Source organism: Dromiciops gliroides, chromosome 3 (assembly GCF_019393635.1).
Source record: "Dromiciops gliroides isolate mDroGli1 chromosome 3, mDroGli1.pri, whole genome shotgun sequence".
Classification (NCBI taxonomy): domain Eukaryota; kingdom Metazoa; phylum Chordata; class Mammalia; order Microbiotheria; family Microbiotheriidae; genus Dromiciops; species Dromiciops gliroides.
In genome coordinates, this window is record NC_057863.1 from 570,236,380 (window position 1) to 570,251,130 (window position 14,751).

A 14,751-nucleotide genomic window follows, 5' to 3' on the forward strand; every position below is an offset into this window, starting at 1 on the left:
GAGTTCAAATCCGGCCTCAGACACTTAACACTAGCTGTGTGACCTTGGGCAAGTCACTTAACCCCAATTGCCTCACTAAAATAAATAAACAAACAAACAAATAAATAAATGAAATTAAATGAGAGCTAAAGGAAGAAACTGGAAAAGAATTACAAGTTATAGAAGAAAGAGCCAGAAAGGGAATAAAGAGCTTGGGATAACAGGTATAAAACTTTGCCCAAACAATAAATTCCCTGAAAATTACGATGCACTAAACAAAGTATACTAGGAGTCAACAAAAAATACTAAAACAAAGTCAAAGAACTGAGGAGAAAAAAAAAATCAGAATTACTGGATTACTTAAAAGTCATGAAAAAAAAAAGTGCCTAGACATCATATTTTAAGAAATTTTAAAGAAAACTGCTCAGATCTCTTAGGACCAGAAGACAAAGAAAGAATCTACTGATCACCTCCTGAAAGAAACCCCGAAATGAAAACTCCCAGAAACATTCTAGCCCCAATCCAGAGCTTCCAGGTCAAAGAAAAACAAAACAACAACAACAACAAAAAAAACCTTCAAGCAGCCAGAAAGAATTCAACTAACAAAGAGCCACAATTGAGATCATACATGATTTAGCACCTACCAATATAAAATAACAGCTTAAAAGGAAGGAAATAAGCCTTTATTAAACTCCTCCAATGTGCCAGGTATGTGTTAAGTACTTTAGAGATATCTCATTTGATTCTCACAACAAATCTGGAAGGTGGGTAATATTGTTAATTCCATTTTATTACCCCAGTTGAGAAAACTGAAGTAATTTAAATGACTTTCCAAAGGATACTGAGCTATTTATTTAGTCTCTGAAACTGAATTTGAACCTAAATCTTCTCGACTCCAGGCTTAGTGCTTTCACCATTGCCAGTAGGCAAAGGATACAGGTTTATAACCAAGAATAACTCGGCCAAGAAAAAAATGAGCTTACTCCTACAGGGGGAAAAGTGTACCTTTAATGAAAGCAAATGTTCAACATTCGTGGTAAAAAGACCAGAGTTGTGAGTGGGGAAAGGAAGGTTAGAAGAAATCTTCACCCATAATCAGGGGGCATAAGAAGTCTATGCAAAGAAAAAAGGAAGAAACAGTGGGGAATGGGAATGCTTGACACCTGAATACTTATTTGAATTGGTCAAAGGAGGGAAGAATACATATACCAGTGTGTATAGAAATAGGAGGAAAAGGGGAGAAAGGAAAATCAGAGGGAAGGTAGGTTAAGGGAAGGATTAATCCCAAGTGTAAAAATATATACCTTTGAAGTGACAAAGAATGGGAATCTTAGGGGGTGCCCATTAATTTCGGACTGGCTGAATTAGTATAAAAATATGATGGAATACTATTATGCTGTAAGAAATGACAAAGGGAATGGTTTCAGAGAAAACTGGGGAGACTTTTATAAACTAAGGCAGAATAAAGTGAGCAGAATCAGGGAAATAATTTAGACAATGAAAAAATAGTGTTAAAAAAACGTTTAAAGACTTAACATGAAACTCAACTCCAATGTAGAGGACAAAAACTCAAGAGAACAGAATGATATAATAGCTCTAACTATATGCATAGATTTAGATGTCTGTATGTTTTTTTTTCCTTTTAGACATGATCAATATGGAAATGATTTGAATTTGAAATTTACTTGAATAAAACCATTAATATTTCTATCAGGTTTTGTTTTTCATTCATTTGCAATTGTGGGGTGGAAGGGAAGGGCAGGAAGGAGAGAGGATAGATTGTTACTGATCAAAAAATAAATAAATGAATGAATTACTGGTCCCTATTTTTCATCAAACTAGCTGTATTAATGGCAACAAAGAACAATACTACTTGAACAAAACTATCCTGATAAAGTACTGTTCTAACTGATATTATGTTAGTCACATACAGAGAACAGTTAATAGTTGGAAAAAAATTAACTCAGAGGTAATTCTAATATTCTTTTATTAACTGAAAATTATAAAGAGAGAAAAATGCAATAGAAAAACTCTACTACATACCTTATTTATCTTCTCTTTTGGGTGAGACAAGAGATTTGGGAAGTGTGAAAGAACGTCACAGTTGAGAACAACTTGTGTCTGCTCATCAGTGCCTGTCACTATGTTGCCCACTGCCCTCAGAGCTGCTGTCTGTAATGGCAGAAGAAAGGAAATAATTTTTGTTCCTTAAAGAAAATTCATTTCTTCTTTAAATCATCTGGTTGGACTTGAGATACTGAGAACTCAAGAGGGGAATATATACTTTATTCTAAGCAAAAGCTAGGTATAAGCATTTCTGAAATTTCAAATAAAGTATATGTTAGTCAGTCAATAAGCATTCATTAAGCATCTACTATGTGCTAGATACATAGTAAGTGCTAGTGATACAAAAAGGCAAAAAAAAGTCTCTGACTGTAAGAAGTAATTTAATGCTTGTGGAAAAAAAGACAAAAATACCCCCCAAAAGCCATGTAATAGAGAAAAAAAAAAAGATTAAAGAGTAGAATGTAGAGAAAACCTGAAAAACTAGTGATTCAAAGCTTGTTCTTTACTGCTTAATAACAGTATTTCACTCTCCTGTAGCTAGATCCCTCCTTAAGATAATTTTGTCTCAATATTTCTCCATTTAATAATTTTTTTTCTATTTTCATAATATTAGCTGAAAAGATGACTCTCTTTTTTTGGAAGTATTTTATTATTTTCCAGTTACATGTAGAGATAGCTTTCAACATTTTTTATAAGATTTTCAATTTCAAATTTTTCTCCCTCCCTCCCCTCAACAGCAGGTAATCTGATATAGGTTTATACACACACACACACACACACACACACACACACACACACATATGAAATATATAAACATTAAACATATTTCTGCATTAGTCATGTTGTAAGAGAAGAATCAGAGCAAAAAAGGAAAACCCTAAAAAGAGAAAAACAGCACCAAAACAAAAGAAATAGTATGGTTCAATCAGCATCCATATTCCATAGTTCTTTTTTTTTCCTTTCTGGATTTGGAGAGCCTTTTTCATCATGAGTCCTTTGGAACTTTCTTGTACCATTGTATTGGTGAGAAGAATCCAGTCTATCACAGTTGATCAACACATAATGTTGATGAATGATATTGTGTACAATGGTCTTCTAGTTCTGTTCATCTCACTCATCATCAATTCATGCAAGTCCTTCCAGGTTTCTCTGAATTCCTCCTGCTTTTGGTTTCTTACAGCACAGTAGAATTCCATTACATTCATATACCACAACTTTTTCTGCCATTCCCCAATTGATGGGCAGCCCCATAATTTCCAATTCCTTGCCACCACAAAAAGAATAGCTATAAATATTTTTGTACATATGGGTCCTTTTCCCTTTTTTATGATCTCTTTGGGAAAAAGACCCAAAAGTGGTATTGCTGGGTCAAAGGGTATGCATAGCTTTATAGCCCTTTGGGCATAATTCCAAATTGCTCTCCAGAATGGTTGGATCAGTTCACAGCTCCACCAACAATGCATCAGTGTTCCAATTTTTCCAGAGCTTCTCCAACATTTATTATTTTCCTTTTTTGGTCATATTAGCCAATCTGATAGGTGTCAGGTGGTACCTCAGAGCTGTTTTAATTTGCATTTCTCTAATCAATAGTTTTTTTTCATGTCAATAGATAGCTTTGATTTCTTCATCAGAAAACTACCTATTCATATCCTTTGACTAGTTATTTTTGTTTGTTTTTTTTTGTTTTTGTGAGGCAATTGGGGTTAAGTGACTTGCCCAGGGTCACACAGCTAGTTAAGTATTAAGTGTCTGAGGCCGGATTTGAACTCAGGTACTCCTGACTCCAGGGCCGGTGCTCTATCCACTGCGCCATCTAGCTGCCCCGACTACAGTTATTTTTAATTGAATTTCTCTTTGTATCTCTTGCTGATGGGCTTTGTTGGTAATACGTAGAAATGCTGATGATTTATGTGAATTTATTTTATATCCTGTAACTTTGCTGAAGCTGTTACTTAATTCAAGTAGTTTTTTGGTTGATTCACTAGGATTCTCTAAATATACCACCATATCATCTGTAAAGAGTGTTAGTTTTGTTTCCTCATTGCCTGTTCTAAATCCTTCAATTTCTTTTACTGCTCTTATGCTATAGCTCACATTTCTAGTAAACTATTAAATAAGGGGGGCAGCTGGGTGATGCAGTGGATAAAGCACTGGCTCTGGGTTTAGGAGGACCTGAGTTCAAATCTGGCCTTAGACACCTGATACTTACTAGCTGTGTGACCCTGGGCAAGTCACTTAACCCTTACCCCAGAAAAAAAAAAATTTGAATAAGAGTGGTGATAATGGATATCCTTGCTTTACCCCTGATCTTATTGGGAAGGCTTCTAATTTATCCACATTACAGATAATCCTTGCTGATAGATAGCATTTTCACATAGATACTACTTAACATTTTAAGAAAAGCTCCATTTATTCCTATGCTCTCTAGTATTTTTAAATAGATGCTATATTTTATGAAAAGCCTTTTCAGCATCTATTGAGATCATATTTCTGTTGGTTTTATTACTGATATGGTCAAGTATGCTGTGTGTAATTTAAGATTCTAAATGTGGATTCTAATCTGTTCCCCCAGTTTTGGGGGAAACTGGCTAAAATCACTGATAAAACGAGTTTAGGTTTTTAAGGGTTTATTGGAAAATAGAAAGAAAAAGATTGAGAACAGAATTCCAACAGCCTGGCATTCCTATCTTTCCTCAAATTTCCTGTGAAGCCTTCTGCCGCCGCCACCATCCAGTCAGGAACCCAAAAAGCCCCAGAGCTCTCCGCGAAGGCTCCCTTTCCTCCTTCCTGTCTCCTCCCAGACCATAGGAGGCTCCTCAAGTTGATTGGCTGGTAGCCTTGAAAGACAGCACCCATGAGCAAACGTCATTTCCTGACGCCAAGGAAAAGCCACAATGCCTCTGAGGCATTTTCCTCATGGTGGAGCTCTCCACAGCAAGTCTCCAGTAGGTGGCATCATTCCAATCATTACAGCTGATAGCTTTCCTAATATTGAACCAGTCCTGCACTCCTGGTATAAATCCCACTTGGTCAAAGTATATGATCCTAGTGATATATTGCTGAAATCTCCTTGTTAGTACTTGATTAAAATTTTTGCATAGATATTGATTAAGGAAGTTGGTCTATAGTTGTCTCTCTCTATTTTGTCTCTTCCTGTTTTAGGTATCAGTACCATAAAAGGAATTTGGTAGGACTTATTGTGAATCCATCTGGCCCTGGGGATTTTTTCTTGATGGAGTTAACTGATAGGTTGTGTTAAGGGCTAAAATTCTAGCTAGTCTGTCTAAAATATCTAATGAGTGGTCACCAATAAATTATAAGCTTTAGCAAGAGTTAGACTTTTAAGCATTTATTAAGGAAAATGAGAATTTGGTAAAGAGAAAGCAAAAGGCCTAAAAAGCATTTCTCGCTCCCTTCTCCACCAGAATCCTCAGGAAAGAGCACGAGTCAGAGTGCCAGGCTCCCCCCTTCTTCCTCCCACAAGCAAATGTCACTTCCTGACTCCAAAGAAAAGACTCCTGGTCTTGCCCTCAAAGACCTTCAGTTCATGGTGGAGCTTTTCTACAGTAAGTCTCAAGCAGGTGGCGTCATTCCAATCTTTACAGTTGTTTAATTTCTTTTACTATGACTGGGGAATTAAACATTCTATTTCCACTTCTGTTAATCTGGGCAATTTATATTTTTGTAAATACTCATTTATTTCACTTACCTACTTATTTAATTCTGTAAAAGCTATCACCTATGAGACTGGATACAAAGGCAATGACTCCTAAAAAGCTACTCCAGCTTCTCCAAATTGTTTACTTCTTTCACACTGCCCCAAATCCCATGAATAAGCAATTCATTTTGGTCAAGGAACTTTTCATTTTAAAATTCAAAATCCTTGAGAGGATTAGTGGGTCATTAATCTTCATATCTTGGTGTAAATTAATTTAAACAGAATTTCTTCTTATTATCTAGTTGTTATGAAGTACAATGAGGGAAAAAAATGTTTAGATTACATGAGCTGCAAGAAGACCCACCTTCGTAAAGCTGAGTACCTGAATTCAGGGGAGAATGGACAACAGTGAGTAGGAAAAGGGCTTGTAGGAAGACCACATTCACTGTGGGATAATTTCCGAACTATTCCCTTTTCTGGAAATGAGCTGGGAAGAGAAGCGTTATGCACCATACATATTCTCGGTAGTAGTCTCTTATAATGTTATTTGACCCTTGTTGATTAAAAAAAAAAACACAAACCAACAAAACTTGCTAACTAACTGTATTCCAGCTCATTATACTGACATTCTATCCTGTTCTGCCTGAAGCGTGATGTCAGAAGTGAGGTTTGGGCTAATTTCTGTAGTCTTAAAATACAAACCTCTCAACCCTGGGATAAATGGAAGATAAGAAATTGTCCCATCTCAACTTGCTGCCTCAATCCACTTTAGTAACTCTTCATCTCTTGTTCCCAGTTCTGCTCCTGTGGCAATGAACTATAACTTTATGAAGATACATATGGAAACATGGAAGCCAATAGATGGTTTAAAGAAACTAGTTTGGAGTTAGCTATTAATGACAAAAAGACGAGGGTATGCTGTATATGGTCTTACAAGCTGGCATGTTAGAAAAATTCTGACAACGTCTTTTGTTTCTTCCATAGAGCATAGCACAATGCTGGGCACATATCACTTATTTCTGTTTAATTTACAGTTAATTAGAAAATTAAGTTATTTCAATATTCTGGCTAATTTAAATTTTAATTGTACAATCCAGAATGTTGTTTGGAAAAAATCACGTTTCAGAAGCTTATAATAATGTCATACTTTGTAATTAAAATCCTGTGGAATGAAAAGTAAAACAGATCCAAATAGGAAAATCAGCTACAAATGAACACAGAAAAACACAAAAATATTTGTTTCAAATAACCTCAATACTTTAGGGATCCATATTTTCATCAGTGTTTAGTACTCACTCTTTAGCAAGACTTTCCTTAGTTTTTGTAAATTCCTGTGGCTGAAAAAAAAAATCTGTCATGAAGTAGCTAACCACCTCATGATGAAGCCTGAAACTATTTCTTAGTTGTGCAGATTTTCAGAAATGACAGGCCCACACAAATACCTGAAGCTTTTCTAGAATGTTGAAATCTGTTAGAATCTGATCTCTACTAGCAGAGTATTCAAGAACTTAGGGTCTGACCCTCTATACAACAAATGATGCATTGATGTAGGACCTTAATGGAAGTTCAAACTTTTATTCAGCTTAAAATAGCTAATTGCATTAAGCTATGTTTTTGCGATCAAATTTTAGTTAATAATCTTCTTTGGTGAAAATAACTGAAATTTATGCCAGTTTTAAATCAACAGGATTCTGTTTATAAGAAAGTGGAACAATACTTACTTGAACTTTAACTTCCTGATGGCTCAGCAGAGGCACAAGAAATGGTACAACTCCTGAATCAATCACCATTTGAATCTGTTCGTTACCTCCATCAGTTAGGTAAGACAAAGCCCAAACAGTGTCCACAAGAATCTACAGGAAGCAATAATAATTTTTAAAATATATAACCATTTTGCATACTAATTTCAACATTTCATGTGCACAGAACACGTGGTGGTGGGAGAAAAAGCAGACAAATATCAAGATTTGCTTCAGAATTACAAATTCTGATTATGGGTGATCTTTACTACCTATCTCTTTTTTTTTTTAGTGAGGCAATTGGGGTTAAGTGACTTGCCCAGGGTCACACAGCTAGTAAGTGTTAAGTGTCTGAGGCCGGATCTGAGCTCAGACCCTCCTGACTCCAGGACCGGTGCTCTATCCACTATGCCACCTAGCTGCCCCTCTTTACTACCTATCAAGAAGCAGGTATAATTCCCTCAGTCATCATCCCCCTGGCCTTCAAGATGGACCTCTACCCCAATTTCCTCGCTTTTAGATCAGAGAAGCAAGTGCCAAATTATTGGAAGGGAAACTTTCTTTTCTTTTCTTTTCTTTTGCTACATCTGCCTAGTTATTACTTGAAAAAACTGATATGTATAATGTCATTGTCTCTTCTGAACGGAAACCTGAAGCATCTATCCCATCTACTTTAAGACTTACAAGTTGCTTACTACTTTGAGTCTTTTATCAAATCAAAGTTATCTTACTTCCCCCACCCCTCCAATATGAAGATGTAGAAAGCAAGACTGGGGTACCATGATCTTTTGCTCTTAAAAAAAAAAGGAACCTAAATGTTTTCTCTGTTCTCCTTTACTTTCTTTTTTTTTTTTGGTGAGGCAATTGGGGTTAAGTGACTTGCCCAGGGTCACACGGCTAGTAAGTGTTATGTGTCCAAGGCCGGATTTGAACTCAGGTACTCCTGAATCCAGGGCCGGTGCTTTATCCACTGCGCCACCTAGCCGCCCCTCTCCTTTACTTTCTTAAACCTTCCATAGGGTCTTCAATAGGAGAAAAAATGTTCTAACCAAAGGTAAACTCGTAAAAACTTTTTTTATTGGGTGGCTAGGTGGCGCAATGGATAAAGCACCGGCCCTGGATTCAGGAGGACCTGAGTTTAAATCCGGCCTCAGACACTTGACACTTACTAGCTGTGTGACCCTGGGCAAGTCAGTTAACCCCCACTGCCCCGCAAAAACAAAACAACGAAACAACAAAACAAAACAAAAAACCCACTTTTTAAATTTTAACCATTTCTGATAGAAATTTTACTTTCAAATCAATAGCTTTCTAAAAGTCTAAGGTTGCTATTAAGTTTGACCCTAAAATGAGCACAAAAAGATTAACTGTTAAATGGATTACCTGAAAACTATGCACTTTACAGCCATTTCAGCCTGGTCTATCTTTCTCAGTCTAATTCTTGGGCACCTTGAAACTCTCACCTCCCTTGGCTTCCATGACATTATGCTCTTCTGATTCTCTTGGTCTTACTGTTTTCTCTCTCCTTTGCTGGTTCCTGTTCTTCGAAGTCATCATACATAGCTCTCTGTTCTTCTTCCCTAGATACTCACTTTCTCTTAGGGAGATCTTATCCACAAATACAATTTCAACTACAACTTTCACACCTCAAGCCCAGTATTGCTAATTGGGTTCTCTACCAACATTTCAAACGCAATATAACAAAAACTGGGTTTGTTTTCTCCCTCAAATGCTCGTTCTTTCCCAACTTCTCCATTCTAGGAGTATTAACAAGTAATAACAATCAACTTGTTTTTATTCTTCTTAAACTATTAAGTACTTGATCCTTTAGTACACGTTAGAGCAAAATTTGGCAGGCTCCAACAGACCAATGTCATTATAACTGCAAAACTTTTTATGAGTTAAAAAATGAGTTAGCTGAATTAATTTCCGAAACCGGTCTAAAGCTTAATAGTCTGCTTATTATTTTTCGCCAGATAAACCTACCCTATTAATGCCTCATTCTGAAATGTTCACTGCGAAATATTAAATTCACCCAATAGAAGATATGCATAGCTCAGTTAACTGAGTTTACTCATGAAAATCTTTTTTGTTTGTTTGGTTTTTTTTGAGGCAATTGGGGTTAAGTGACTTGCCAAGGGTCACACAGCTAGTGTTAAGTGTCTGAGGTCGGATTTGAATTCAGGTCCTCTTGACTCCAGGGCCGGTGCTCTATCCCATGAAAAACTTTTATCTTTTCATAACAGAAAGTCAAAAATACGTATTATATAATGTGAGTCCAAACACAGTTAGTTCTGTTGCCTTTGCTTACACTACTGCCTTTGCTATAGTACTCTGCTATATTCAATTCAATGGATATCTATTAAACAACTAATGTGGGCAAGGCGTTGCTAGAAATATAGAGAAGTAAAGTAACATTCTCTGCCCTAAGTGATTACTCTAATTATAGAATTCTACAATTGGAAAGCCTGATAAATTGCCTTGTGCAACCTCCTTATTTTACTGAGGAAGAAATTAAGACCCAGAAAAGTAAAATGACTTGCCTGAAATCACCTAACTAGTTAGTGTTTCAATCCAAGTCTTCTGGATGTCCTTTCCATTACATTAGGCTTCCAACTGAGCATACAGGTAGTATGGGTCAGTGCCCCTCCACATTATGCTTTCACTATGCACCCTGTGACTACAGTGATGCCCCAAGAAGATACCAAAATAGGGTTTATTTTGACCTTTTATCGAATTCAGCCCCACAGAGCACAGGGATTTTTCTTTGATTGAGAGGCCACCAGCAGAGGACAAAAAAAGCCCTTAGAGCTACTGAGGTATCACTTTTTTTTACTACTGCAGAATCATACATAGTTCCCACACCCTCTCCCCCTCAACCTCAGCAGACTGCTCTTTTAGTGTCTATTACAGGTATTTCTGCTGCTCATCGACCCTTCTAACCTCTACATCGTTGTCTATTCTAGTCCTTAGATAGCTTCTGCCATCTTCCCTTTTTTACTTTTGTTTCCTTTCCTCTCATGTTTCTTGACTAACATGACAAATCGCTTTTATATCAGTGATTAGTTACAGAGAATCAACAAGAGCACTTCTTTCTTTCTGATCATCCAAATGACCACATCTTTCATAGTATCTTTGGGTCCTCAGCTCTTCTTGGCTGTTTTAATCAATGTTAGCTGCTTGAAGCCTGCTTCTTTACTGCCAAAGTTCTCACTTCATTATTTTTAGGTATGAAGCCATTCTAAGATGCTGAGAGGCTGACTTCTGAATAAATGAGGAGTTATTGTATTTTACAAATCCTTTAATAAACTACATGTTGATGATTATTCCCCCCAAAATATACAAAAGCAGATATGGCTGTGGGTCCTATGAAGAGTTGTTGATAAAAATTTAACAAATTCTATGTGAAAACCAATACCATATTCACCTATGGTAGGAAAATTTCTATATGCAACCAAAGCTCTTTCTCATGAAATCTTAATTGCTAAAACATAGATTTCTATTATCTCTACAATACACTAACAGAGACTCCAATGATAGACAAAATAGAATAATACCATAATGAAGAATGATAATATATATCTTTTGGGAAACTAGATGATGATGTATAACAAAATGGTGCAGGACTTTGGGTTAAATTTTATAAAATTGGCCTATCATCTATGTACCACATCCATTTAAAAAACAATGAATTCCTAGAGCAAATCTAGTTTCCATCAGAATTGTAGCTATGCTAGCTGAAACCTGACCCAGTTCTACTGAACGAGAGATGGATACTGAAACACTCTATGTAGAGTAAACTACAAGTTGAACACGACTAGAAGTAATATAAATGTCACGAAAACTCAATAGAGATTAGTTTAAGCTCAAGAGCAGACTATTAACTGCTAGCATTCATGTCAAACTGACATGAAACCATCTGAAGTGGATGGCTAATTTTGATCCAGCATTGACCGGGAAACTTTTAAGAGGACAAAAAGAATCAGGTGAGAGATGACAAATCTACCTTGGAATGTAACCAGTAAAAAGATTATACACATACTCTACATGGAATGGAAGGAATGCAGATTAGCCACTAGCTTTTACTATAAAGTTAGTAAACATGGCTATATCATTAGCAGGGTCATCACGGATAATATGAAACTGTTAAGTCTGTAAGCATTTTAGTAGCCTCGCAAATAATCACCTATGGTGAGTAATAACGAACAACAAATGTATTTTACTACCTGGAACCACAAAAACTTAGGATAAGGAATAGAGAAAGAAAGAAAGAAAGACAGAAAGAAAGACAGAAAGAAAGACAGAAAGAAAGAAAGACAGAAAGAAAGACAGAAAGAAAGAAAGACAGACAGACAGACAGACAGAAAGACAGACAGACAGACAGACAGACAGACAGACAGACAGACAGACAGACAGACAGAAAGAAAGAAAGAAAGAAAGAAAGAAAGAAAGAAAGAAAGAAGGCAGTAGGCACTTCAGACTTGCACCATCATGCCTAGCTGCAACTTACAGTCATAAGGTACTTGCTATGATACCAAAGTGTTACATGGACATCTAGCTGGTATGTCACAGCAGGCCATGAAACCAAGTTTTCCCTGACTCTAAAAGCCCAGCCTTCTAGTATTATACCACACTGGCCTGCAGAGAAATGAATGATCTACCAATAAACCCATACTACACTAGAAAAAAATCATGTTGAGAAGCAAGTGTCAGATATTTTACTTGATTTACGACAAAGATACATTAATTTATAAAAAAGTAATTCGAATCTGTTACCCTAAAATGAGCACAAAAAGATTAACTGTTAAATGGATTAAAAGATGTTATGTGAAATATATTATCTATGAGTCCATTTATTTCATCCCAAGAGTGATTTGCAAGTTGTTCTTTCATTAAAAGCTAAAGAAAACTGTTAAAGAATTCAGGACAGAATCATAAAACTACAAGTACATCCACTACCAGGACACAACCAAATCTGCTCAGGGAATGATCTTATACCTTGCCTATAGCAGGCAGTAATGTCATAAGTTAGGTTATTTAACGTTTTTATTTATTGGCTTTGGGAATATCCTACGGTCACATATTATCCCCAAAACAGAGGAATTAAAATTACTTAAACTTTAGTCAGCAAAACAAATGGTCTGCCTGAGTAACAACCTTCATATTTCATATTTTATTCTCTAGTCTTCAATTCTTGCCCTCAAATAATATTCTAGTATTAAAACTAACATAACAAGCTGTTGCCATCCAACTAGTCCACGTTAACCCACCCAAGATTAATATTTATGCTGTACAGGCAATCTGGAACATAAGCCCATTAAAATCATAATCCTGTTTTTGAATAATTGCTATATTGCTGAAGCTTAATAAACATAATGAAGACTTTGCTGACATATGTTACAAACTAATATGATCCTAGAGGACATATAATACTCCTCCATTTCAATTAAGAAATCCCACAGCTTAGCTTAGCATCAGTTTTACTTACATTTATATCTGTATGGTATATGAGGACACATAATGCTGGCAGAATCTGAGGAAATAAAGATAAAAGATTAATCAACTTTAGTACTACTTGTCTGACTTCTTAAAGCATCAGCAAATTCAATTTACTAGAGTAGTTAGCTAAATGTATAGAAATAAATGTATCTCCTCTATAAGAAAATGATCATGTGAAAAACAAAAAGAATACATTTTAAGTTTCATTTACTTATACAACTATTCTGTGATAGCAATATAATCTGCCTGAAGAACAAAGAAAAGCATTTTATGAAATAGTCCTTCATGGCATACATGACAAGTGGAAGGATGACACTGGAGATGAGAATACTGGCATTTTGGAGCTATGTATAAAATGCTGAATTTTAAGAGTCAATATTTGGGATCCCTAAATGGAACAAAGTTTTACTTTATTAACCACTTGTCTGTGAAGATCAGGGTTTCTCATGAAGTCTGAGCAAAAAACACACGCATAATTTTATTTCTTTTTATAAAGCTTTGATCTTTCAATACTGGTCTTGTATAATTCATTTTTTAAAGGACAAGAGTGCATTAAAATATTTTTCATAGCAATAAAAAGCTCATCAAGGGGCAGCTAGGTGGCACAGTGGATAGAGCACTGGCCTTGGAGTCGGGAGTACCTGAGTTCAAATCCGGCCTCAGACACTTAACACTTACTAGCTGTGTGACCCTGGGAAAGTCACTTAACCCCAATTGCTTCACTAAAAAAAAAAATTTAAAAAAAAAAAAAAGCTTATCAAATCCTGCTTGTTCTCAATGAAAAGCATACAGTCAAAATAGCATTATGCCAGTTAAATGACAAATGAATAAATGCTATATACTGATTTAAAAAACCCAAAACAACCCCACAAATACACAAATTATTGTTTAAAAAAATTTTTTTTAACTGTATTAACTTAAATAAGTTTAACTACACAGCATTTTACAGCTTACATCTCAAGTGATCTTTACAACAATTTTGGCAGGGAGGAAGTACAGGTGTTATTGTCTATTTTGCAGATGAGACTGAGCAGCTTGCCAAATGACACATGGCTAGTTAATGGCTAAGTAGGGATGTGAATAATCTCTTCTGCCTCTTCCCAGTTCTTTCTCATTGTACTATGGAGATTATTTTTCAATTTAAGATCTAAATCCTATACAATTTTTCCCCTAAATTTATATATTCCTAGACAAAGGATTAATGTAAACACCACAGTAACAGATAAGAATTTTATTACTTGTATAATTTAATAATGCAATTCAATACTAACAAGCTTTCTTCCTCCCCCTTTAAAAAGGTATGCTAAAGACTAATTAGGTATTATTCATTATCCTTTTAAGTTAAAAAAATAAGGCTCTATTTTAAAAAAATGTAGATGAACCAAAAGTATCTTGTGTCAGAAATCAAATATTGATACATGTAGCAAATTGATCTGTCCATTAAAACCTAAAGCATAAAGATAAGGAAAATATCTCATCTGGACAACTATAATGTTCTTTGTTTACCTCCTGTACTGTCTCCATAGGTGGTGGGGGATCCTTATTCCTGCAGAGATTGACTATGACCCATGTGACGTTCCGAAGGAAGGTGATGGGAATGGAGGGATTGATGAAGGACAGAAGAGGTTTGACAACTCCCAGTGATATGACATAATCTCTACATTGAGGACCATCACCTACAGAAATGAAAATCGGTTTTAAAAAAATTACATTCAAGATGGGAAACTCTGAAATGTATGTAATGGCTCATGTTGAGACACTGATATCCTATGTTTCCTCACCATTAATCTATGAATGGCACAAAATATT

The 14,751-nt window shown here is 35.8% G+C and overlaps 1 protein-coding gene across 1 annotated transcript in view; it reads right to left on the reverse strand.

Moving 5' to 3' along the window:
• KPNA3 (karyopherin subunit alpha 3) overlaps positions 1 to 14,751 on the reverse strand; it is a 102,284-nt gene that overhangs the window by 7,472 nt on the left and 80,061 nt on the right. Inside the window, exons 9-12 of the mRNA XM_043994742.1 lie at positions 14,449 to 14,618; positions 12,932 to 12,976; positions 7,426 to 7,557; positions 2,023 to 2,151 (exon numbers count right to left, since the gene is read on the reverse strand). Coding sequence (XP_043850677.1) covers positions 2,023 to 2,151; positions 7,426 to 7,557; positions 12,932 to 12,976; positions 14,449 to 14,618 — 476 coding nt within the window. The remainder of the gene's footprint in view (positions 1 to 2,022; positions 2,152 to 7,425; positions 7,558 to 12,931; positions 12,977 to 14,448; positions 14,619 to 14,751) is intronic.